Below are 25240 nucleotides of genomic sequence, written 5' to 3' on the forward strand. Positions count from 1 at the left end.
GGAGGAGGGGGGGGCCGAGGACGAGGCCCGGGGAGGAGGCGAATTTAAGGGAAGCGAAGAGTTTGAACCAAAGGGTGAGAGCATTTAAATAGGAGGGAGAGGGTGAACGGAGTGCCTTAAAGCCCACGGTGAGGAATGTCTGCCTGACGAGGAGGGGGATGGGTAGCCAGTGCAGATCTCACAAGGAGCAGAGACACGTGGGTGGAACGACGTTTTAGAAAAACATCTAGGCAGCACAGTGGAGCGTGGACTGGACGGGGGGGAGGCCAGAGGCAGGGAGGTCAGCAAAGAGGCCAACGCAGATTCCTAGCCGGCAAAGGACACGCGCCTGGTCCGGGGGTGAGGGGACGGGGACCCTTCTGGGAAATGCTACGGAGGAAGAACCAACGGACTGAACGTGGGCGTTGAAAGAGAGCGAAGGGTCAAGGGAAACGATGAGGCTGTGGGCCGGCGAGGCGGGGAGGATCGTGCGAAGGGAAACTGAGGCGGGGGAAAGATTGGGGAGGGAAGCCGAGGCGTTCGGTGGGCCAGTGGGACATGCCCCAAGGAGACGCAGAAGACACACCGATGAGGAGGTTAAGAAGCAACGCGGCCTAATGGCTAGAACACAGGCCTGGGAAACCCAAAGACCTGGCTTCTAATCCCGTCTCTGCCACTTGTCTGTGCGTGACCTGGAGCGAGTCCCTTCACTTCTCCGGGCCTCAGTTCCCTCATCCGTAAAATGGGGATTCAGACCCGGGAGCCCGGCGCAGGGCAGGGGCTGGGTCCAACCTGATTAGCTGGTGTCTATTCCGGTCCTCGGTACAGTGCCTGGAACAGAGGAAATGCTTCACAAATGCATAATAATTATTGATAAAAATAAAAATTGATTAACACGGGCCACCCTCCCAGCTGGGAACCCCCATCCTGCTCCGGGCGGATCAATCGCGGGCCACGGCCCTGATCCAGGATACCCTTGCAGAGGACACGCCCCCTCACCGCCTCCCCCCGCCCCCCTCTGAGTGACGGCGCCCGGCAGGGAAACCGGGAGGCCGGTGGGGCGAGCTGGCCCAGCGGACGCTGCCCGGCAGCCCGCGGTGCCCGTCCTCCTGCCCTCCGGCTAACGGGCCCTTCGAGGGCTGTCCCAGGGTTCCCGCTAACTCCCTCAGGGTGCGCCCGCACCCAGCAGGGTGGCACGGTGGAAAGAGCCAAGGCCTGCGAGGCGGAGGAGCCGGGCCTAAAACTGGGCCTGCCACCAGCCTGCTGTGTGACCCTGGGCAAGTCATTTCCCTGGGCCTCGGTTCCCTCATCTGTAAAAGGGGGATTCGATCCCTGTTCTCCCCTCTATGGGGCAGGGACTACGGCTGACCCGATGGCCTTTATCTACCCTACCTATCTATCTGAGAAGCAGCGTGGCTCAGTGGAAAAAGCCCGGGCTTCGGAGTCAGAGGTCACGGGTTCGAATCCCGGCCCTGCCACTTGTCAGCTGCGTGACCGTGGGCAAGTCACTTCACTTCTCCGTGCCTCAGTTCCCTCATCTGTAAAATGGGGATTAACTGTGAGCCCCACGTGGGACAACCTGCTTACCCTGGATCTCCCCCAGCGCTTAGAACAGTGCTCCGCACATAGGAAGCGCTTAACAAATACCAACATTACTATTATGACCACCGAGTTGATACAATAATGCAGTGCTTGGCACACAGTTTAACCAGTAGCATTATTATCGATATTATTATTATTTCACACGCCCCTGACTCTCACTGGGAGGGAACAGTGTGACTTGGTGGATAGAGCACGGGCCCGGGAGTCAGAAGGACCTGGGTTCTGGTCCCGGCCCGGCTGCCTGTCTGCTGTGTGACCTTGAGCGGGTCACTCCGCTCCTCTGTGCCTCAGTTATCTGTAAAATGGGGCTGAGAGTGTGAGGCCCACGGGGGACAGGACCCGTGTCCGACCTGATTAACTTTCATCATCCCCAGCGCTTAGAACGGTGCTTGGCACACAGTAAGCACTTAACTGCTTACTATGCTGCTTGAGAAGCAGCGTGGTTTAGTGGAAGGAGCCCGGGCTTGGGAGTCAGAGGTCATGGGTTCTAATCCCGGCTCCGCCATTTATGAGCTTTGGGCAGGTCCCCTCACTTCTCTGTGCCTCAGTTCCCTCATCTATAAAATGGGGATGAAGACTGTGAGCCTCACGGGGGATAATCGGATGACCCTGATTCAACCCCAGCGCTTTGCACACAGTAAGCGTGGCTCAGTGGAAAGAGCACGGGCTTTGGAGTCAGGGCTCATGAGTTCGAATCCCAGCTCTGCCACTTGTCGGCTGTGTGACTCTGGGCGAGTCACTTAACTTCTCTGCGCCTCAGTTCCCTCATCTGTGAAATGGGGATTAAGACTGTGAGCCCCACGTGGGACGACCTGATTCCCCTATGTCTACCCCAGCGCTTAGAACGGTGCTCGGCACATAGTAAGCGCTTAACAAATACCAACATTATTATTATTATTATTATTAGTAAGCGCTTAACATAAATAATAGCAATAATACTAAGCCCAGCGCCGGGTAGAGAGCCCGGTACTAAAACCGGTCCTGCCTTGGCCTGCTGGTTCATCTCGGCCAAGCGACTACGACTTCTCTGTGGCTCGGTTTCCTCGAATGGAAAACGGGCGATCAAAAACCCGTTTGCCCATCTTTCTCGGCCCGGGCAACCCGGGGTTCTGTGGGATCCCGACGATCCCACCTCTACATCTGGCGCAGTGCTGGGCACACGGGAGTGCCAAGGAGATGCCGTCAGCACATCGACCGACGGGCAACTCAGGGGGCCGACGAGGCCAAGCCAACACCCCCAGAGGGCTTCCTGGGGGTGCTGGAGGACGGAGCTCGGTACTGGGCGTGAGGATGACCCCCGACAGCCGGGATCGCCAGGAGAGACCTGCTTCTTTTTCTAACGTTTTCTAATCGACGCTGGGCATTTCTTCCGACAAGATCGAGCCACTTCGGGCTGACCGAGAGCCTGCTTCGGATCCCAAATGCGAGAGCCCTCGGTCTAGTCTAATAATAATAAGAGCAATAATAACGATGCTATCTGTTACGTGTCACGTATCCCAACACTAAGCACTGGGGGAGATAGGAGGCAATCAGGTGGGACACAGTCCCCGCTCTCCCCAGGGTTCGGGGTGGGAGAACGGTCGTTAAATCCCCACTTAACAGATGAGGGAACGGGGGCCCAGAGAGGGAAGCGACTTGCCCGAGGTCACACGGCAGGCAAGAGGCCGAGCCAGGATCCGAACCGGGGTGCCCTGACTCCCAGGCCGCTTCCCAACTCCCCTGACGTAATCCAAGTCGAACTATCTGACAAGTCCCCAAGGCCTTTCTTGTCTACCCACGGAGAAAAGGTCACAGGATCTAGACCGGTAGCTCATCGTGGGCAGGAAATGTGTCTCTCTGTTGTTCTATTGTACCCTCCCAAGCGCTTAGTACAGCTCTTTGCACACGGTAAGCGCTCAATAAGCGGGACTGACTGAATGATCACCGGGGAGTGGGGCGATAAAGGGCCAGGAGAAGAAAATGGCAGCTCTCGGTCTTCCCTGCAAATCCCTGATTAACGCTTCGGGCTCGTGGGGAAGCGTCAACCGAAACCAGCGACTCGGGGAGAAGCTGTGCCCGGGAAGGCGCCGGCCCACCCAGGCGTCGCCAGGACACGGGACCACGGGCACCCACACCGTCGAGGGTGTTTAAGGAGTGCCACGTTTTAGCCCAACGCTCCAGAGCAGCCCCCGGTTCTCCCGGGGTGCCGTCCCGCGTCCCGCTGGTCGCATTTGGGAAAGCCCGGTTCCAGTCCGTCCTCTAGAGCGGCCGTGGGCGCCAGGTCGGGCGCCCGCCGACATCTCCCGAGCGCCCGGCTCTCGACCGCCGGCCACAGCCAGGGCGCCGTGAAGGCCTGGGGGGGGGAGGATCTCAACCTGAACCTGTCACGGCCGAAATCTGCCAATCAGCCGGCGGAGAGGGCGGGCCGGGGGCTCCGGCCCGGTCTTCCATCGAGCCGCAGCTCAGGCCGAGGGCCGATGGCGCCGTTCCATCCCCGGGGGCCTGGACCGTTTGTGTCCGGGAGGAGTGGGCAGATGGGGCGGCCGCAGGCGCTAACTGACCTACGAGAAAAAGAGGGAGGCTTGGGGGGACCCCTGCGAGCCACCCCCAGGGAGGCCGCGGGGGGGAAGGGGAGACCTGGTCACCTGCTCAATTCCCCCCTCGTGGGTGCGGGAGGAGACCCCAGACCGGGCTACCCCACGGAAGGCCCCCGGCTCAGCCTGGGAGGGGAGGACGCGCGAGGGCAGAGGAGACCCCCGCGCCCGTCCGGATCGAGCCGGGGGCGGAGAGGGGAGACGGGGTCGGGGGAGGGGATGAGAGGAGACGGGGGAAGGCTGACCCCACCCCCGCCCCCCCAGACGACCCGCCTCCCACCTCGGGGAAGGGCAGCCGATTGTGAAATCACCGCCACACGTTAGAGAATTTCATTTCCAGATGACTTTTTATTTGGGTTTCGGTCGGACACGGAGGTTCCCGGTCGGGCCCGCCGGGCCGTGGCCGCCACCGGTCCGCCCGCGGACCCTGTCGCCTACCTGGCGGGACGGCGTCGGGGGCCGGGGCCTCCTGGCTCCCGCTCGGACACAGCCTCGACGAGCGTCTCCTGGTCGCGTTCCTTTCCCTGCGGCCCGGGGCGCTTCGCGAATCCTCCCGAGCTGGGAACCGGGAACGGGAAGGGCCGTCGGCCGGGGATGAACGGAAACTCATCCGGCCGGGGCGCGTGGGGGGGGGGGGGGGGCGGTCGCCTTCTCGGCTCTTAACTCCTACGCTGCCCCAGGAGGGAGGAAAACCTAGCGTCTCTCCCCCGGTGCTCGGCACATAGTAAGCGCTTAACAGGTAGAGAAGCGGCAGGATGTCGTGGACAGAACACGGGCCAGGGAGTCGGAAGGACCCGGATTCTAATCCCGGCTCCACCACTCGTCTGCCGTGTGATCCTGGGCAAGTCACTTGGCATTTCTGGGACTCAATTACCTCTTCTGTAAAATGGGGAATGAGACCGAGCCCCACGAGGGACAGGAACTGTGACCAACCGGATAGCCCTGTAACCACCCGAGTGCTCACTACAGTGCCTGGCACATAGTAAGTGCTGAATATCATTATTATGAATAAGAAGAACCACCATTTCTGTTACCCTCAGCTACCTGAGGGCTGCCAACCCGATGCCATCCTCTCCTTCCCACCCCAAATTTCCCTTCGGAGACGACTGCACGGTCGGGAAGCACGCCCGCCCGCAGAAATACTCACGTGGCTTTTTGCCAAGCCGGGACCGTTTCAACGGGACTTCGGTTCCCTTTGAGATTTTCCGTCTTCTTAATTCCAACGCTATTGACTGCAAAGTTTGAGAATTTGGATCTACTGAGGCGATAAGACCGAAAAAAGGGAAACGAGAAGAAGAAGAAGAAAAAAAAAAAAGAACCTGATTTGGTGTTGAGCCCAGCCGCACCCAGCACGAGCAGAAGAGCGCGCTTCTCCGAGCCCGGCTAGGAAACCCGGCCGCGTCCCCGCGGCCGTCCCCGGGTCCACACGGAGCCGCCCCCGCCTCTGCCGCGGCCCCGACGGATCCGATTCCCGCGCCTCCGGCGCGAAGGGGTCCGCTTCCGGCCTTCGAGGGGATCTCCCTCCACACAGCCCACTGACACTCCCCCGTCACTCGGGCAGAAGACCCGAGCTCAAACAAGCCTCGTCTCTCCCACGGGAGTCCGGCGGGCGCCGGACCGCCCGCCCATCTCCCTGGGGGTCGGGGGACCATTTTGGCCACGTGAGCCAAAAGCTTGGGTCTCGGCTCGGCCCTCGAGGCCTCGTCCTCGGGGACGGCTTTTCTCGGCTCTTTAAACATCCCTCGGTGGGCAGGGGACGAAGCACGTGAGGCTCCGGCGCTTCCCTGGATCGCCGCTCCGGTCACGAGCACCCTGGAAACCCTAACGGCCACGGCCACGGCTCTGCGGAGACCCCGCCTCCTCCTCGGTCGACCCGTTTTCGGGCTTCACGTCCCAACCGCCCTCGTTCCCCGGTTGGTCCGACCCCTCTCCCTCGACTCTTCTCCCCAAATCTGAGGTCTCGGGCACGGCCCTAGCGATCGCCTACCGAGACGAAGAGCGGAAGGATTCTCTCTCCGAGGGCCGGCTCGCCCCGAGGATCGTATCGATGTCCGTCTCCCCCGCTTTAGACTGGGAGCCCTCGGTGGGGGGGACTGTCTACTGTTGTATTGTACTTCCAAGCGCTTAGTACAGGGCTCTGCACGCAGTAAGCGCTCAATAAATATGATGGAATGAATTCCACTGCCCATCTCGAACGGGACTCCCCCTCCCAGACAAGGGAGAGCCGCTGCGGAGAGGCGCTCGACAAATGGGACGGCTCCCTCGCCTCGTCTCTCTCCCGCTTCTCCGCGCCCTCTGCCTTGAGGCGGGACGTTGGGTCTAAACTGACCGTCACCTCCTTGAGGGCCTCTGACTTCGACCGCGCCCTCCCGAGCGCCGGGCCCAGCGCTCTGCACTCTGGAGGCGCTCGGGCCTGGAGTCAGAGAACCCGGGTCCTAATCCCGACTCCGCCACCCGCCTGCCGTGTGCGGCCTTGGTCGAGTCCCTTCGCTTCTCGGGGCCTCGGGTTTCCTCCGGTATAAAACGGGGATTTCTCACGTGTCCCCCGGGATGATCCCGTGTTTCGTTCAGGCACAGTGCACAACCCAGAGCAAGGGTTCAGCAAAGACCAGGACTTTTTTTTTTTTTTTTTTATCGATCCCTCTTATCCCTGTGCCTTTCCCGAGCACTCAATACGGGTGCTCTGCGCTAGGGTTTGGCAGACGCCAACGGGGTCAACGGGGACGACCGCCGCTTTACCGGCCTTCCGGCCGCACGCGTTCCAACCAACTCTTCCCACCCGGTCTCCGCGACCTTCCTAGGCCGTCGTCGGCATTTCCCCTGCAACTGCATTCCTTACCCCTTCCACTTGAGATTTAAGTCGCACCGGGGCCGGCTTTGACATCTCTACCCTCCCGGAGGGAGCAACGCCTGGAGCTACGACTCTTCGGACCCGAGGGCGGGAGAGGGGGCTTCGCTCGTGGCCCCCGGCTCTCCGGCGCCCTTGGGCGTCTAAATGCCTCCGAGCTCTCCCACTGGGTAGTCGCAGGGTGGGCGGCCGGGCCCTCGCCCCCTTCCCCTGCTCCCCAGGGTTCTCACGGGCCAAGACCCCAACGCCCGCTCTCTCCCTGGGCCACGCCTGCCCGTCGGCCCAGCTCTCTCCCCGGCCGGGGCTCCGCCGGCGGGACTCACCGCAGGGAGGGAGAGCCGGGGGTCGGCCTCGCCTCCGCTTGGCTTGCCGCGGGACCTCCGGCAGGCCCCGGGCCGGGTCCTCGTCCGCCTGCTTCTCCGCCGTGCCCGCTGCCCCCGCCGCCTCTAGCGGGAATTCCCCGTCGTTGGCCGAGATGTTCTCTTTGTCCTCTTTGCCATTCCGGGGCAGGCTCTTGTCGGGCGTCTTGCCCTTCTCGGGACCGACCAGCTTCCCCTCCTTGTCGGGAAGCTTGGGCCTCGGCTCGGCCCTCAAGGCCTTGTCCTCGGGGACGGCTTTTCTCGGCCCTTTAAACGTCTCTCGGTGGGCAGGGGACGAAAGCTTCGCATCTCGCTCTTTAGGCCTACCATTCCCCACGATGTTCTACAACGGGTCAAGAGGGCGGGGAGAAAAGGCCCCGTCACTCCGCGCCGGCGTTCCCCCGGGAGCCGGCCACAGGCACGGAGGAGATGGGCGTTCCGAGTTCCGGAGGAGCTACGGAGGGGTGACCCACGAGGGTTTGGCCCGTCTCACGGCAAGGCTCTGAGACCGCCTGGGCCGACACGGGTCAAGGGGGAGGGAGGGTTCTCCTGCCCCTTCCGCAGCCCCAGGGAGGCAGGAAGCCGGGCGGCGGGGGTCCGATACCAACGGGGAAAGAGATTTCCCAAAGAACGGGCCGGAATCTCCCCGGGTTCTCGATGCGGCTCACGCTCAGGCAGAGACGGTCCGGAGGGGCGGACTCTGCCACACTCCACCCACCCCCGGGGAGGCCAGTCTCCGCTCCCCAGCTGCCGATCTGCTCGTCCAGAGCAACCTGGCTGGGGGCAGGACTTGGGGAGCCAGGGCAGCAGATATCTACGTAAGTGCTACGGGGCCGGGAGCGAGTCAGGGCGACGCAGAGGGGAGTGGGAGAAAAGGCAAACCTTTCCCTGCTCGGGCAGCTAGAGTGAGTTCAGAATCACTCAATCCCCCACCCCGCACGGAGCCTAAAGCCGGGATTCTCACCTGGTCTTTGGAAAAAGCTTTGACGTGAATAGGTTTGACGGTCTGAATTACTCCATCGTAAAATTTCACAGTGTAGGTACCTAAAAATTCAAGAAAACAATGTGATCCCGAAACTAGGGGTAGAGACAGGCGACGTTTCAAGGTTCGCTCTCCTCCCGCCCCGAAAGCCACATCCGGGGAGCGAGAGGTTTTCGAGAAGAGGTTTTCTTCGACCTTCCCATCTCGGTGGCCCCCTCGGTCGACGGCGTTAGCCCGGACGCCCCAGCGGGCCGGGGACATTTCCCAAATGCCACGCCCGCGGGTCCACCGAGAAAATGAGAGGTAGGAAAGCAGGTCAACGGACGGGAATCCTCGGGGCCTCTTCCTCCGACTCTTTTACAAGAAAAGAGAAAGACTCCCCACCGGCACATCCCCGCCGAGTTGAGGCCCGCGGGCTGCCGAGAAAGCTGGAGAATGAAACCAAGACAACCCTCTCCGGTCGGTCCCGAAAGCCGCTTCCGGCCGGGAACTCGGGGAACCTTCCCGGCTCTGAGGCGGCACCGGCTTCGTGTCCCGGGGGGCGAGAAACCCGTCCCTCCCAGCCCCGCCACATCCGGTGCCCACGGGTCTGACTGCGGCTGGGCCGCCCGGAGGCCCCGCTCCGTCAGGAAGCCAAGACCGGCCAGGTGGCTGGGGCCGGGCCAAGTTCTAAGCTGGCGGGCACGGGGGTGGGGAGGCGGCAAAGAGGCCTAGCTGACGCACGGAACCGCCACGGGCACAAACCGGCTTCCCCGTTGCCCCCCGGCCTCGGTCCCCCGCCCGGCCCCACTTACGATCCCCAACCCTCGGCCGGTCATCCCGTCCAACTCCACCCTCTCCTTCCCCACCCGCCGCCCGAGGTCACGGAAGCCTTGAGCCAACCGCGCCTCCTGGACCGTGGGGAGGGAGATTCCCCGATGCCCCGCTGGCGCCCGATCCAAGACGCGCGGGGAGAACCCGCCCGGGGAGCCCCGAACTCGCCCCACCGCCCCACCCCCGGCCCGTGCTTTGGCAGGAAGCCGGCAGGGCCGAAGCGGCGGCAGGAAGAACACGGGGTGACAGCCTGGGGGGCATGCAAACCCCCCTGGTTTCGGCCCCTCGCCAGGATGCCCGGGAGGCCGGACGGGCGGGCGGTAGGACTACAGGGGAGACCCCTGCTGCAACGACAGGGGTAAGAGTCGAGAAGCAGCGCGGACCGGTGGACAGAGCCCGGGCGTCAGGAGGACCTGGGTTCTCATCCCGGCTCCGCCACTTGTCTGCTCTGTAGTCTTGGGTGAGTCACTTCCCTTCTCTGGGCCTCCTCTGCAAAATGGTGATTAAGGCCGCGAGCCCCACGTGTGACAAGAACTGCGACCGACCCGATTAGCTTGGCTCTACCCCGGTGCTTAATACAGTGCCTGGCACATAGAAAGCATTTAAACACCTTAAAAAAAAAAAAATTTAGCTTGAAAAATCTCGTAAAGGGGAACGCACACCCTCTACACTGTAAGATCCCTCTACGCTTTAAGCCCCCTCTAGACTGTAAGTTCGTTGTGGACAGGGAACGTGCCTGTTCTACCTCCCGCCCCCGCGCGCCCCCAACAAACACAGAGCGCGGGCAGCCTGAGGCGGCCGGGCCTTACCGTCCTTGTGGACAGCCGTGACTCTGGCCGGGTAAAAGCGGCAGTCCGACCAGCAAGCCAACACCTGCTCGTCGAGGTGAAATTCCTAGGGGAAGGAGAAACGCCTTAACCGACACGATGAGGAATTCCCGGCGCGTCATCTCGCGGTCCGTGGCGGGAGGCCGGGCAAGGGGCCGTGGCAGGGGGCACTGCCCGTCAACCCGCCGACGGCCACCCCGCCCCATCTGGGAGGACGTTCCCCCTGGGGTCCAGAAGCTCTCTGTGCGCACACACTCCGGCCCCTCCCCTCCGGTCCGGCCCCTCGACCTAAACCCCTGGTCCGATTCCAGGTTGCGGCCCGGTGGGGGGGTGGTCCGGAGGCAGGATCGCCTCCCGCGACAACTCCGGACCCCGGAACTGGAACCGGATCCTCCAAGGAATGAAATGGGGACACCAAGTGGCCCCGCTGGCCTCTCTTCCCACGACGCGGCCGAGCTCCAGCCCACCGGGACCACGTCTGGCAGAAGCAAGAAGGTTCCTGCGGGCCCGGAAGCTCCTTGAGGGCGGGGGTTGTGTCTTCCTTATTCTGTCCAACTCCCCCAAGCGCTTCGTACAGTGCTCAACACACAGCAGGTGCTCACTATATACTACCGATTAGCTAATAGATTGCTTGAATAGACCGGGCCTCTCTAGAAGGGGGGGCCCGGCAGCGCCCCGAGAAGATGAAGGGGAGCGGGAGATGCAATAACAAGGGCTAAAGCCACGGGGCCCGGATTGCGGACCGGTCCCCCGCCACCCACGGGCTCGGGGTCTGGTGGCCCGCCCGCCCATGGGCTGGCCAGAGCCTGGGTCGGCCCCTCCACGCTTTCCACACTATGTTTCACCTCAACCCTCTCTCCCCGTGGGAGGCCCGAGGCCCTCAGAGGAATCTGCTCAAAGGGCCGTGCCCGCTGTGTCCTCTGGGCAGGTACCGCTGCCCTCGATGCTCAAAGCCCCCGTCGCCCGCCCGGCAGGCGGCTGGCCAACTGGCCGGCTCAGCCGGGCGGCGAGGGAGGTGGCGTGGTCCGTTGACGCACCGTGGCCTAGCGGAAAGAGCCCGGGCCCAGGAGTCAGAGGACGTGGGCTCTAATCCCGGCTCTGCCACTTGCCCGTTGGGTGGCCTCGGGCAAGTCGCTTGGGCCTCGGTTTCCTCCTCTAAAATGGGGGTTGGATACCCGTTGTCCCTCCTCCTCAGACTGGGGGCTCGACCCCGGCGCTCAATTCGGGTGCTTGGCACACAGCGAGCGATCGTCCAACGACCCCCCCCAGTTATCACGAAGACGACGGCGACGATCGCAATTGTCATTACTCACAGAAGGTCCTTCTTCCTCGTGCAGCCCCTCCTTCCTCAGCTGAATTTTCTCTAGGGGTCTCAGGTAAGGACTGTCCCAGCAGAACCACTCATCGTACCGGTGGTTCCAGCGCTTGAAGTGGATCAGGACTCTGCCTTCTTCGTAGTCAATCTCTTCTATGTGAGCCGGGTACCTGAGCCGACAGAGACGGCGCCGTTCAGACGGGGCGAGGCCACGCCCCGGGGGGCCGGGTTCGGGGCGGTCGCTTCGCGGCCGCCTCCGGGGTCTCTCCTTCCCTCCCTCCCTCCCTGGGGCCCTCGGATCTCGCCGGGAATCGTGGGGGTGAAAATGGTCCCGCCCCCCGCCCGCCGGATGGAGAGTGAGGTTCCACCCCTCGGCCGGGACCCTGAGCCCACCCTCTTCCGACCCCCAACGTCCACTCCCACCCCGCAGCCCCGGATGGCTCGGCCGGGGACGTTTTCCCCCGATCGACCCACGGGGCAAAAGTGCCAACTTCTGGGGGGCACCTGTGGGCATGGCCCGGAGCCTCGGGGGTGGGGAGCGAGGACCTGGTGGGGGGAGGTGTTTCCACTCAGCCAGTCAACTCTATTTATCCACCGCTTACGGTATGCAGCGGACCAAGCATCTGGGAGAGGACAATAGAATATACCAGACGCGTTCCCTGCCCACAACGAGCTTACGGTCTAGAGGGGGAGACGGACATGAAGAGAAATAAATGACAGATATGGACATGAGCGCTGGGGGGCTGGGGGGTGGGGATGAATAAAGGGAGAGAGTCAGGGTGACGCAGAAGGGATCAGGAAGAAAGGAAAGGAGGACGCAGTCAAGGAAGGCCTCTTGGAGGAGATGCGCCTTCAATAAGGTTTCGAAGCGGGGGGGGCGGAGAGTCACCGTCTGTCGGAAATGAGGGGGGACGGCCAGAGTCAGGACACGGGTGAGAAGAACTTCTTCTCCCGGGGCCCAGCCCAGGACGTCTCCAGCCCGGTCCCCAGAGCTCCTAACCCCTTCGCCTCGCTCCCGAAGGACCAGGGTCGGGGACGCGACGGCGACGCGGTCACCCGGTGAGGGCTGACCACCCCAAAGGCCAGGGGTGCGGTCCGGAGCGTCACGGCCGAGCGGCCGGGCCTCGCGTTCTCGACCGAATTTCTCTCCAAGCGCCAGACTTCTCTCCCGGAGGCTTCCTCCAGGGCTCTCCTCTTCCTACCCGCGAGACCCATCGCTCTCTACCTGAAAATTTCCCTTGGGTCCTAGACTCGTCGGAGCCTTTGAGAACTGTGAAGCCCCGATGACCCGCACGGTGGAAAAGACGGCACACTTGATTACCCGGGGACTCCCCCCCGGCCCTCATTTCTCTTCACAACAAACCAGAATCCCTGAGGGTCGGGTTCCGGGACACCTCACCACCGTCCCCAAGTTTACCAAGCGAACTGTACCCCGTCTGGCTCTCCGGCCTCCGACTCGCACCCTCCCCCGAACCCACGCGCCCCTTCTGCCCTCTGCCAAAACAGCCCTTCCCCCTCAACCTCCCCTGGGCCTTGGCTCTCTCTCCCCATCTTCAAAATCCTCCTCAACGTCGCGCCTTCTCCAAGAGGCCTTCCCCAACCCAGCACCACCTCCCCGAGGCACGCCATCCCAGTCATCCTTCACAATGTCTGTTCTGCACTGGGCTAGCGCTTACTATGAGTCGGGCGCCGTACCGAGCGCTGGTGCAGACGCAAGATAATCAGGTCGGATACCATCTTCATCCCCATTTCGCAGATGAGGCAACTGAGGCACAGAGAACGATAACCGTGATATCTCTTTACAGGCTCCCTACGAGCCAGGCACCGGACTAAACGCTACGGTAGATACAAGTCAATGAGACTGGACACAAACCGTGTGCCACGTGGCGCTCACTCTCTTTATGCCCATTTTACAGATGAGGTAACTGAGGCAGAGAGAAATGAACTGACTTGCCCGAGGTCCGAGGGCAGACAAGGGGCGGAACCGGGATCAGAACCCAACTCCTCTGTCTCCCAGGCCCACTCTCTTTCCACGAGGCGACGGTGTTTCCCACTGGATTCACGTCTACACTGATTCTTCCTTAACTGCCATTAGGGTATTTATTCAGCGCCGCCCCGCGCTGAGCACCGAGGCACGTCACTCAGTCGGAGACCCCGTCCCACCCGGGCCTACCTACCAGTCTAAGTAGGGAGAGCGGGGACCCTCTCCCCATTTCACCCAACGGGGGAAACCGAGGCCCAGAGCAATTCAGTGACTTGCACGGGCGGCAAGACAGGTGAGGGGTTTCCAGCCCCAGGATTTTCCCCCAGGCTGCCTCCAACAGAATACGTATGGTAATTATAATAATAATGGCATTCGTTAAGCGCTTATTATGTGCCGGGCACTGGATTAAGCGCTGGGGTGGACACAAGCGAATCAGGTTGGACCCCGGTCCCTGTCCCACGTGGGGCTCACAGTCTCCATCCCCATTTTCCAGAGGAGGCCCACAAGTGAAACGACTTGGCCAAGGCCACAGCATACAAGTGGGGGAGCAGGGATCGGGATCCAGGGCCTTCCGACCCCCAGGCCCGGGCTCGATCCACTCGGCCACCGCTTCCCGTTTTCACGACCGAGCCCCTAGAACGGGGGGGGCCGACGCTCCCTCGCCGTCATGATTGTCTCCCCGCTTCTACTCCAGCAAGGCAGAGTGGGGCATCTGCCCATCTCCCCCCGCAGCACAGGGAAGCTCCTCAAAGCCGGGGACTTTTTGTTTGTTTTTTTAAATGGTGTTTAAGTGCTTACTCTGCGCCAGGCACCGAACTGAGCGATGGAGTAGATCATCAAATGGGGCACGGGCCGGGTCTCCCGTGAGGCTCTCGGTCCCGATGCCCATTTTCCAGATGAGGTAAAAGGGGGACTTCATTCCGTCATCTGCCAGAACGTACAAACACTGCCCCCCCGCCATCGCCGCCACTCTGGAACGGGCTCAAGTCCTTCAGTACCACCGAAAACGCCGACGGACGGACGGATGAAAGAAAGCCAGAGCCGACTGATCTCTGCCCACTCCCCCACCCCCGTGCTACCCAGCTGGATGCTTCGTCCTCCCTGGACCTCGACCTCTCCAGGGCCCCGTGGGACGCCGTCCCCGGCCGGAAACGGGCCCTCCGACCCAGGGGTCCAAGCCCAAGCCCGCTACCGCGGGAGCCCCTCTAGAAAAAGATCCGCCCAAGGAAACTGCTGGGGTCCAGGTGAACGTCCTCCCTCCCGAGGGTCCGGGGGAGGGGCGCCGAGGGGGTGATGCTCACGGCCCCGCCCCTACAGGTAGTCCCCTAGCCCACCCTGTAGGGGCAAGACAGGGTCCGTGGCTACCCAGTGGTGCCCACCCCGGCCCCTCGGCATCGGACGTACTCGGGCCTGCCTGAGCCCCGAGGAGCGAGGTTGAGGGGGCACGAGGGGGAGACGAGCGACCCCCACAACCGTTCTACGATTCTGACCGATCGGAGGAGACCCCCTCCCATCTCCCCGGCCCCCTCCCAAGCCCCCGAGCCACCCTCACCAACCGTGGCCGGCTCACGAGGGGGTTCACGCTCCGGTGCGGAAGCCACGGTCGATTCCTTTGCCGGCTGTCACCGCCTGCTTCCGCTCTCTGGCTCTTACGGCGTCGGACCTCGGCAACCCGTGTTCCCTGAGCCTCCCGCCGGACGCACGGGCACTTCCCGGGCAGAGCCCGGCAAATTACGGTGCTCGCTTGAAGGGCTCACGGGAGCTGGCGGGGGGGCGGGGGGGGGCTCACTCCGAGCCAGAACTGAGACGGGGCCGTGAGCCCCAGCGCTTCGGCGCATCTCCAGACGATCCCTCTCACGCAGGACCGAGTTCGCCTGCTCCCGAACTCAACCGCGTCCGGCCCGGATCCGAGTTTGTGCACTCCAAATGTCACTGAACCCGGACTGGATCCGAGCACGCTCATTCTAGACCACACCTGACCTCGGCCTATATCCGAGCACCTACCCAACAGACCTCATTCGTTCATTCAACTGTATTTATTGAGCGCTCACTCTGTGCAGAGCACCGCGCTAAGCGCTTGGGAGAGACCTCAGCTGAACCCGCGCACCCCGGGCCTCCCCCGACCCCAGCCTAGATGCGAGCTGGAACGCTCCAGAATGACCCGATCCTGGCCTGGATCCAAACACGCGCACGCCAGAACTCAGCCGACCCAGATCCGAGCCCGCGCGCTCCAGACCTCGCCGGACCCCGGCCCTGATCCGACGGCGGGCACCCCGCATCCCGCTCGGCGTCCATCTGAGCACGCGCGCTTCAGGCTCCGCTCGCCCACCTGACCGGAGCTCGGGCACTCAAGACCCCGCCCCGGTCTCGATCCAGGCACGCAGACCCCGGCCTCCGATGCCAGTCGGGGCCTCCAGACCCCGCCTGGCCTCGGGGGGAGCGCGCAGCTTTTCGCAGCTGGCACGTCGGACCCCTCTCGATCCCATGCGTCCACATTTCCTCCCACCCTGCCCTCTGCACATCTCCGGAGCCACGTCCCTGAGGTCGCGGGTCCCGCGGGGACCCGTTCACGTCCCCGGATTTTATCCCCAGTCCTGTTCCTACCCAATCCCCGCCATCGTGGACTGCCCTTCCTTCCATGTTTGTCCCTGGGCCCAAAGGGCAAGGCGGGGGCCCCAATCCACAGCCTTGTCACCGTCAACGCCGACGAGACGCGACAAAGAGGTCTGGGAGCCAGGGCTCCTGGGTTCCGGACCTTCCCCGCGCCTCTGTTCTCCCTTTTCCACCCTCGACTACACGCCTCCCGGATGTGGCAAGGAGGGCGACCCCTCTTCTGGGCAGCGGGGATGCAGAAGATCTTGCCGGCAGCCCTCTGCACCGTCAGCTCGTCGTGGGCAGGGAAGGCGGCGGCTAATTCTGTCGGACTGGGCTCTCTCGAGCGCTTTGCGCAGTGCTCTGCACATAGTAAGCCCTCCATAAACACCGTCATCGATCGATTGGTGAGCGTCTGCGCACGCGTGGGTAGGTGTGGGCTGCGGGGGTGTGCACAGGGGAAGGGGAGAGGCAAGTCTACCCTGCTAAAGCAGAAACCGCTCGCGGCTGAGGAAAGGAGGAGGAGGAAGCCGGCGGCCCCATCCCCCAGCCCGCCCAGGCCCGGGGGGCGGGGAGCGCCGGCAGCCCCCGGCCCCCGGGCGCGGCGGGGTCAGACGAGCCGCTCCTGACCCAGAGAAGCCCCCACTCTTCCCCCGTGACGTACAGCGAATGGAATATGAAATGAAAATACCAGTTTTTTAATCGGTCCCGGGCCTCCAACTGGGCTCCCACCTCAAAGTTGATCCCTCTTCTGTTCGGGGGGTGCTTGGTCATCGCGCTTTGTCCGCGGGGCCCGCCTTCTTCGCCTGCAAAAGCCAACCGGGTCAGGGAGGGGGTCGGAGTTGGCCGGGGGATCCCCGGACTCTCGCCCGCCCCGCCGACCCCTCACCCCCCCGCCGAGGCCCCGGCCAGGACCGGCTCGGGAGTGGGAGACACTCTCAGGGGGCTGAGAGGGAAGGTTCGGCGCCCCGGAGGGCACGCTCCGGCCGCGCCCCACCGCCCTGGCTCCCGGGAAGAGGGCGAGGGCCGGGATAAATTCGGAAATCACCCGTCCTGACCTCGCGGCCGGCCCGGCGGGTCGGTCCCGGCCACCAGGCTCTGAGGATTCTGACCCGCCGCAGAGACAAGGGGCCCCAGATGCTCCAGAAAGTCCAAATCACGTCCTCCTCCCGGCCCCCCGGGGGTCAGCCCTCCGGCAAGGGGACCGACAGCTCGCCCGAGACGGGACCGGAGGGTGAAGCCAAACCGTTTTCTGACGCAGATGGAGGGAAAGGTCTCCACACAAGTGCCCCGACAAGATTTCCTAGAAAGGGAAGCTTGGTGGGGAAGGGGGTGTTGAGAGGGAGGAGCGGGGAATGCGGGGAAAAGGTCAGGAAGGCGGAAGCAGGGAAACCCTTCTGGATGAAGCCTGGCCAATAATAATATTAACGATAATAATAATAGTAGAAATAACAACTGGGATACATGTCGAGCGCTTAGTATCCCCAAACACTTAGTTAAGTGGTAGGGAAGTTCCCGGTCTAAAAGGGAGGGAGATTGGGTATTTAATCTCCATTTTAGAGAGGAGGAAACGGTGGCACAAAAGGGAGACGTGACTTGCTCGAGGTCCCCAAGTGGGCAAGTGGCGGAGCCGGGATTAGAACCCGGGTCCTGACTCCCAGCCCCGGTTCTAAGCGAATCGGGGGGCAGCGGCTGGGGTACCGTCCCTGAGGGGATCGGGCACTGCCCCGAGAAGGCCTTGGAACCAATGACCCACGGGGCTCAGATGTGGGTTTTTTCCCCCGGGTCCAGGCTCTGGCATCGCCCCCCGAACCCCAATTCCCCCCAACCCACCGACCCTCTCATTCACTCATTCAATAGTATTTATTGAGCGCTTACTATGTGCAGAGCACTGTACTAAGCGCTTGGAATGTACAACTCGGCAACAGATAGACGATCCCCGCCTATTGACGGGCCTACGGTCTAATCGGGGGAGCCGGATAGACAAAAACAATAGCAATAAATAGAATCAAGGGGATGTACACCTCAATAACAAAATAAATAGGGTAATAAAAATATATACAAATGAGCACAGTGCTGAGGGGAGAGGAAGGGAGAGGGGGAGGAGCAGAGGGAAAGGGGGGAAAGGCGGCTTAGCGGCCCCGGACAGCTGGAGGGAAAATCTGAGGGAGGGGCAGGGAAGCGGGACAACTGGACCAAGGACTGGCCAACTCTCGACAGTAATAATAATAATAATAATCGTGGTATTTGTTAAGCGCTTACTACGTGCCGGGTACTGCTCTAAGCCCTGGGGTGATTGAAAGGTCATCGGTTCGGACGCAGTCCCCGTCCCACGTGGGGCTCAGTCTTACTCCCCATTTTAGAGCCGAGGGAACCGGGGCGGAGGGAAGCGAAGAAACCTGCCTAAGGTCACATAGCAGACAAGTGGCGGAGTCGGGATTGGAACCCAGGTCCTTCGGACTCGGGCTTGGGCTCTATCACCTTCCCGGGGCAGCTCCCCGTGAGATCCCAGATGGGGATGGATGGACACACGTTTCCATTTACAAAGCCGGAGCACGCCTTCCCCTCGGGGGCACCCGGGTTTGGGGGGGGAAGGAGATGAGAGGAACCCCCCGCCATCTCGAGTGAGCTTCCCCAATCCCCGCAGTCCCTGCCCCCATTTTGCGCCACCCCCCCCAGAAATCGATCTCTCTGCCAAGGTGGGAGGGACAGTCGTGGCCCCCCAAAAACTGTCTCCTGCCCCAAGGGGTAGGGAGCCTCCCCGGAGGGAAACGACGAGACACCGGATCCGACCACAGCCGCTTTCGGGTCACGGTGGATCCCTTTCATCCCGGGGCTCTACCCACCGTGGCAACGTGGGGAAGCGGGCCGGGGAACGCTACCCATCATCTGAGCACCGCGCTGGTTGGGAAACCCAGGCTGGACCTGCCGCCCACTTTCGTTCCTTCATTCACTCGTTCAATCGTATTTTCTGAGCGCTTGCTGTGTGCACAGCACTGTGCTAAGTACCCTTGGGAGAGGACAAGACAACAACAGACACATTCCCTGCCCCAGCGGAGACAGAAGGGGCCACGGGCCGTGCCATCTCCCTCCTTCAGCCGTGGTTCAGTGAATGGAGCCCGGATCTGAGAGTCAGAAGGACCTGGGTTCCAATCCCGGCTCTGCCACGTGTCTGCTGCATGACTTTGGGCAAGTCCCTTCGCTTCTCTGCGCCTCAGTTACCTCACCTGTAAAATCTCCCCCGATTAGACTGTAAGCCCGTCAATGGGCAGGGATTGTCTCTATCTGTTGCCGAACTGTCCATTCCAAGCGCTTAGTACAGCGCTCTGCACATCGTAAGCGCTCAATAAATACTACTGAAAGAATGAATAATGTTGGTATCTGTTAAGCGCTTCCTATGTGCAGAGCACTGTTCTAAGCGCCGAGGGAGATACGGGGTCAACAGGTTGTCCCACATGAGGCTCGCAGTTGCTCCCCATTTTACAGATGAGGTAACTGAGGCCCAGAGAAGTGACTTGCCCACAGTCATACGGCTGACAAGTGGCAGAGCCTGGATTCGAACCCATGACCTCTGACTCCCAAGCCCGGCCCCTTTCCACCGAACCACGCTGCTTAAGTGTGAGCCCCATATGGGGCAGGGACTGTGTCCCTTAACTTTTATCTAGCCCAGTGCTTAAAACAGTGTCTGGCACATCGTAAGCGCTTTACAAGTAGCATAATAATAATAATAATAATAATAGTAATTATTATTATTATTGTCTCGGACTCCCCCGGGGAGTCCCCACTGCTGAGGCCATTAAGACAAATGTTGTTTTTCTGGTTTCTCTGGTTCCCCCCACCTTCTAAAGTGTCCATCACCAACCCACCCTTCCTCATTCTTAGCGGGGGAAGCCCTCAGGCCTTATGCAAATCGGCCAATCAATTAATCCATCAATGGTCTCTATTGAGCACTATCTAGGTGCCGAGCACTCTACTATGAGCTTGGGAGAGCACATTATCAGCTAAAACAAGAACCCTGCTCACAGGGGGTGAAGAAGCACGGCCTAGTGGCTGGAGCACGGGCCTGGGAGTCGGAAGGCCCCAGGTTCTAATTCTGCTCCTCCACTTGCCTGCCCTATGACCCTGGGCAAGTCACTTCACTTTTCTGAGCCTCAGTTCCCTCATCTGTAAAATGGAGATTAAGACTGTAGGCCCCATGTGGCATCCTCTGCTCCTCCCCCTCTCCCTTCCCCTCCCCTCAGCGCTGCGCTGGTCGGCTCATTTGTCTATATTTTTATTACCCTATTTATTTTAATAATAATGTTGGTATTTGTTAAGCGCTTACTATGTGCAGAGCACTGTTCTAAGCGCTGGGGTACTCATTCATTCGATAGTATTTATTGAGCGCTTACTATGTGCGGAGCACTGTACTAAGCGCTTGGAATGAACAAGTCGGCAACGGATAGAGACGGTCCCTGCCGTCTGACGGGCTCGCGGTCCGATCGGGGGAGACGGACGGACGAGAACGATGGCGATAAATAGAGTCGAGGGGAAGGACAGCTCGTGAAAACGATGGCGACTAAATAGAATCGAGGCGACGTACATCTCATTAACAGAATAAATAGGCTAACGGAAATATATCCAGTCGAGCGGACGAGTACGGCGCCGAGGGGATGGGAAGGGAGAGGGGGAGGAGCGGAGGGAAAAGGGGGAAAAGAGGGTTTAGCTGCGGAGAGGTGAAGGGGGGGCGGTAGAGGGAGTAGAGGGAGAAGAGGAGCTCGGTCTGGGAAGGCCTCTCGGAGGAGGTGAGTTTTAAGTAGGGTTTCGAAGAGGGGAAGAGAATCGGTTCGGCGGAGGTGAGGAGGGAGGGCGTTCCGGGACCGCGGGAGGACGCGGCCCGGGGGTCGACGGCGGGATAGGCGAGACCGGGGGACGACGAGGAGGCGGGCGGCGGAGGAGCGGAGCGTGCGGGGTGGGCGGTAGAAACAGAGAAGGGAGGAGAGGTAGGAAGGGGCGAGGTGACGGAGAGCCTCGAAGCCTAGAGTGAGGAGTTTTTGTTTGGGGCGGAGGTCGATAGGCAACCACCGGAGTTGTTTAAGAAGGGGAGTGAGGTGCCCAGATCGTTTCTGCGGGAAGATGAGCCGGGCGGCGGAGTGAAGAATAGACCGGAGCGGGGCGAGAGAGGAGGAAGGGAGGTCGGAGAGAAGGCCGACACGGTAGTCTCGGTAGTAAGGTAGCCGTTTGGGTGGAGAGGAAAGGGCGGATCTTGGCGATATTGTATTGCTGGGGTAGACACGAGGGAATCAGGTCGTCCCACGTGGGGCTCACGGTGTTCATCCCCATTTTACAGATGAGGTCACTGAGGCAGCGAGAAGTTAAGTGACTCGCCCAAAGTCACAGAGCTGACAAGTGGCAGAGCCGGCATTCGAACCCATGATCTCCGACTCCAAAGCCCGTGCTCTTTCCACTGAGCCACGCTGCTTCTCTAATGAGAGGTCCATCCCCTTGATTCTATTTATTGCTATTGTTTTTGTCCGTCCGTCTCCCCCGATTAGACTGCGAGCCCGTCAATGGGCAGGGACTGACTCTATCTGGTGCCGATCTGTCCATTCCAAGCGCTTAGTACGGTGCTCTGCACATAGTAAGCGCTCAGTAAATACTATTGAATGAATGAATCCTGAATTAATCCTGTACAGCGCCTGGCACATAGTAAGGACTTATCATTTAATTAAAAGAAAAAGGGGACGGGGGGCGGCCTTATACATTAGAGGGGCCCTTTCCCTAATGTTCAGCACATAGTATACCGCCAACGCTTAATAAGGAGAAGCAGCATGGCCTAGTGAATAAAGGGAGTCTGAAGATCCCGCCTGTGTCACACATCCGCTGTGTGACCTCGGGCAAGTCTTCCCTTTCATTCATTCCCGCATTCAATCGTATTTACTGAGCGCTTTCTGTGTGCAGAGCGCTGTACTAAGCGCTTGGAGAGTACAAGTGGGCCACAGAGAGAGACAATCCCTACCCAACAACGGGCTCAAAGTCTCGAAGGGGGGGGGACCGACAACAAAACTAGCAGACAGACATCGATAGCATCAAAACAGATAAATAGAATTATAGATAGATGAACACAGTTAATAAAATATACAGAATAATAAATATATCCAAATATACACCAGCGCTGTGGGGCGGAGAAGGGGGGTAGAGCAGAGGGAGCGATGGGGAGGGGAAGCAGAGGGAAAGGGGGGCTCAGTCTGGGAAGGCCTCCTGGAGGAGGTGAGCTCTCTGTAGTTCTCTGTGCCTCAGTTTCCTCACCTGTAAATGGTGATTCGGCCGTAAAATGGGACAGGGACCGTGTCCATGCTGATTACCTCGCATCTATCCCAGTGTTTCGTACGGCGCCTGGCACACAGCAAGCGCTTCACGTTTAATTTACAAAAAAGGGGGGGGCCTTATAGGTTAGAGGGCCCTTCCCCTAGTGCTCGGCACATAGTAGATAGCAAACGCTCAACAGGATTCCTCCTCGGGCTGCGGGGAGACGGATCCTCTTTGGGGAAATCTCCTCCGGGAGGCGGCTCGTCTGCGGCCTCTCCCTCCGAAGAGGGGGTCCGGACGACCCTGCCCTGCCCGCGCAGCTGGCCGGCGGCCGTCCCGTCCCGTCCGAGCGGGCCCGGCCCCCTCTCCCTGCGGCTGCCTTCCGGACCGCCCAGCACCTCCTCACGACTGGTGGACGGCGAGACTCAAGGAAGGGATTTCGGGGGCGGCCGGGAATCGGGGAGGTAACGGTCCGGTCCCGGCCCTCGACGGCCCGAACGGGTTTGGGGCGGGAGGCGGCCGGGCCCCGTCCAGAGAAACCAAAATGGGAGGTCCCCGGTCGCCCGAGCTCCCAACGGGGCAGGAGGTGGCGATGGGGTTATCCTCCCTCGGGGTGCCCCCACTTCCACCCGCTCCCGGGGCGATTGCGCCCGAGGCGGCTGCCCGCCCCGGCCCCGGATCCATCATCACATCGGATGGGGACACGGATCCCCTTTGGGGAGGCGAAATCGGGGTGCGGGGTGAGGGGCGTGTGACCTGAAGTCCAAAAGAACAGGGGTTTGGGGGTCGAGGGGCAGTGGGGCTCTTGGGAGGGAGGGCGGGCCCGAATTTGTGGACTCCGGTGATGGAGGGGAAGGGGACGGGCAGCCGGTTAACCGGGAGGAAGGGGGGGACCACCCAGCCGACCTCGAGATGACGACCAAAAGGTGCGGAGGCCCCCCGCGGCCGCGCTGGAGGGGCCCGCAGCTCGGGCGGGGCGGTGGTGCGGGGTGCTGAGGCTTGGTTTCCCGCCCCTGGGGTCAGAGGGGAAAGGATGGATGCTGGGGAAGGATGGATGCGGGGGAAAGGATGGATGCGGGGGAAAGGATGGATGCGGGGGAAAGGATGGATGCGGGGGAAAGGATGGATGCGGGGGGTCGGCGTCGCCGGGGTCAGGGAAAGAGGAAGGATGCGGGAGTCGCCGAGTCCGTCGGGGGTGGGGGGGAGCGGGGGGTGGGCGAAGGGGGGGCTGGGGGAGGGAAAGGAAGGATGGCGGGGTTCGGGGGGGCGGGTTTGCGGGATAAAGCGGGGGTTGGGGGAGGGAAAAGAAGGGGACCGAGGCTGCGGGGTTCGGGAGCTGGGTTTGCAGGAAGGAAAGGAAGGATGACGGGGTTCGGGGTAACTGGGTTGGCGGGATAAAGCGGGGGTTGGGAAGGGAAAGGTTAGCGGGGTTCGGGGGGGGGGGTTGCGGGATAAAGCAGGGGTTGGGGGAGGAAAGAAAAGGGGACTGAGGTTGCTGGGTTTGGGAGCTGGGTTTGAGGGAGGAAAACGAAGGATGGTGGGTTTTGGGGTGGGGGGGCTGGGTCGGCGGGATAAAGCGGGGGTTGGGGGGGAGAAAAGAAGGGGACTGAGATTGTGGGGTTTGGGGGCTGGGAAGGGAAGGATGGCGGGGTTCGGGGGGGGAGCCGGGTTTGTGGGATAAAGCGGGGGTTGGGGGAGGGAAAAGGGATTAAGGTTGCCGGGTTCGGGGGCTGGATGTGCGGGAGGGAAAGGAAGGATGATGGGGTTCGGGGGGGATTGAGTTTGCGGGATAAAGTGGGGATGGGGGAAGGGAAGGATGGAGGGATAATGTGGGGGTTGGGGGAGGGAAGAGAAGGGGACTGAAATTGTGGGGTTCGGGGGCTGGGAAAGGAAGGATGGCGGGGTTCGGGGGGGTTGAGTTTGAGGGATAAAGCGGGGATGGGGGAAGGGAAGGAGGGCGGGATAAAGTGGGGATTGGAGGAGAGAGAAGAAGGGGACTGAGATTGCGGGGTTCGGGGGCCGGGAAAGGAAGGATGGCGGGGTTCGGGGGGGGTTGAGTTTGAGGGATAAAGCGCGGATGGGGGAAGGGAAGGAGGGCGGGATAAAGCGGGGGTTGGGGGAGGGAAAAGAAGGGGACTGAGATTGCGGGGTTCGGGGTGTGCGGGAGGGGAGGGAAGGGCAGGACGGCGGGGTCCGGGGGGAGGGGAGTTGGCGGGCGTTGGGGGAGAGGCGGGGGGGGGGACGGACCGGGCTTGCGGGAAAAGGCGGGGTCCGGGGGAGGGGAAAGGCAGGACGGCGGAGCCGGCGCTAAGGCGGGCGATAAGACTCCTCACCGCGCCGGCAGCCGGCAGGCGCTCACTCTGCGCCAAGCGCTGCGGTGGGCGCGGCGGGGGAGGGGAGGATGCTGAGGTCGCGGGCGGGGGAGGGGGCGGCCTCCCGGCCCGGGCCCCGCCCCCCCCGGCCCTCCGACGCCGCTCATTGGGCGCGGCGGCCGTCGCTCTCGGCGGGCGCCTCTCCGATTGGCCGACGGCCTCCCCCTCCCCCCCGCCGCGCTCCTCCTCGCCTCAGCGGCCCGGGCGGGGGCGGCGGGGCTGCGTCCGGCGGCCTCCGCGCCCCGACAGGCCCCGAGAGGCTCCGGCGGGCCCCGAGACGGCCGGGAAGCGGTGGCCTCCCGCCCGCCCCGGGGGCCGGGACCCCGACCCCGACCCCCGCGCGCCCGCGCTCACCTCACGGCGCCGCTCCGGGGCCCAACCCCCCCCCCCCCCACCAACCACCCAACGACGGGCGGGCGGACGGGCCGGCGGCCGGCAGGGCTGGGCGCGCGCTCCGCTCTGCGCGCGCGCGAGGGCGCCAGGGCGGGCGCGCTCCGCACCACGTGACCCCCCGCGCGCCCGGCCCAGCGCCTCAGGCCCCGCCCGGGCCACGTGACCTGACACCTCCTCCTCCTCCTCCTCCCGCCCGTTTGGCCCTTTTTTTGTTGTCGTTCATTAATAATAATAATAATAATGATATTGGTATTTCTTAAGCACTATGTGCAGAGCACCGTTCTAAGCGCCGGGGGAGACACAGGGGAATCCG

The 25240-nt window shown here is 62.1% G+C and overlaps 1 protein-coding gene across 9 annotated transcripts in view; it reads right to left on the minus strand.

The window, feature by feature from the left end:
* The window catches only part of PHF20 (PHD finger protein 20), a 37751-nt gene extending 12821 nt beyond the window's left edge, over positions 1-24930 (minus strand). For 4 of the 9 annotated variants that reach the window (XM_029049036.1, XM_029049033.1, XM_029049034.1 and 1 more), the window contains exons 1-9: positions 24889-24930; positions 16566-16680; positions 11297-11468; positions 9966-10050; positions 8326-8405; positions 7326-7704; positions 5302-5412; positions 4593-4712; positions 3936-4121 (exon numbers count right to left, since the gene is read on the minus strand). In XM_029049036.1, coding sequence (XP_028904869.1) covers positions 3936-4121; positions 4593-4712; positions 5302-5412; positions 7326-7704; positions 8326-8405; positions 9966-10050; positions 11297-11468; positions 16566-16648 — 1216 coding nt within the window. In that variant the 5' untranslated portion in view covers positions 16649-16680; positions 24889-24930. Of the gene's footprint in view, positions 1-3935; positions 4122-4592; positions 4713-5301; positions 5413-7325; positions 7705-8325; positions 8406-9965; positions 10051-11296; positions 11469-16565; positions 16681-22162; positions 22182-24495; positions 24514-24888 lie in introns of those variants that run through there. The other 5 variants (XM_029049032.1, XM_029049035.1, XM_039915053.1 and 2 more) reach the window with 5 other exon arrangements.
* Between the last annotated feature and the right edge of the window lie 310 nt (positions 24931-25240).

This window comes from Ornithorhynchus anatinus, chromosome 21 (genome assembly GCF_004115215.2).
Source record: "Ornithorhynchus anatinus isolate Pmale09 chromosome 21, mOrnAna1.pri.v4, whole genome shotgun sequence".
Taxonomy (NCBI): Eukaryota; Metazoa; Chordata; class Mammalia; order Monotremata; family Ornithorhynchidae; genus Ornithorhynchus; species Ornithorhynchus anatinus.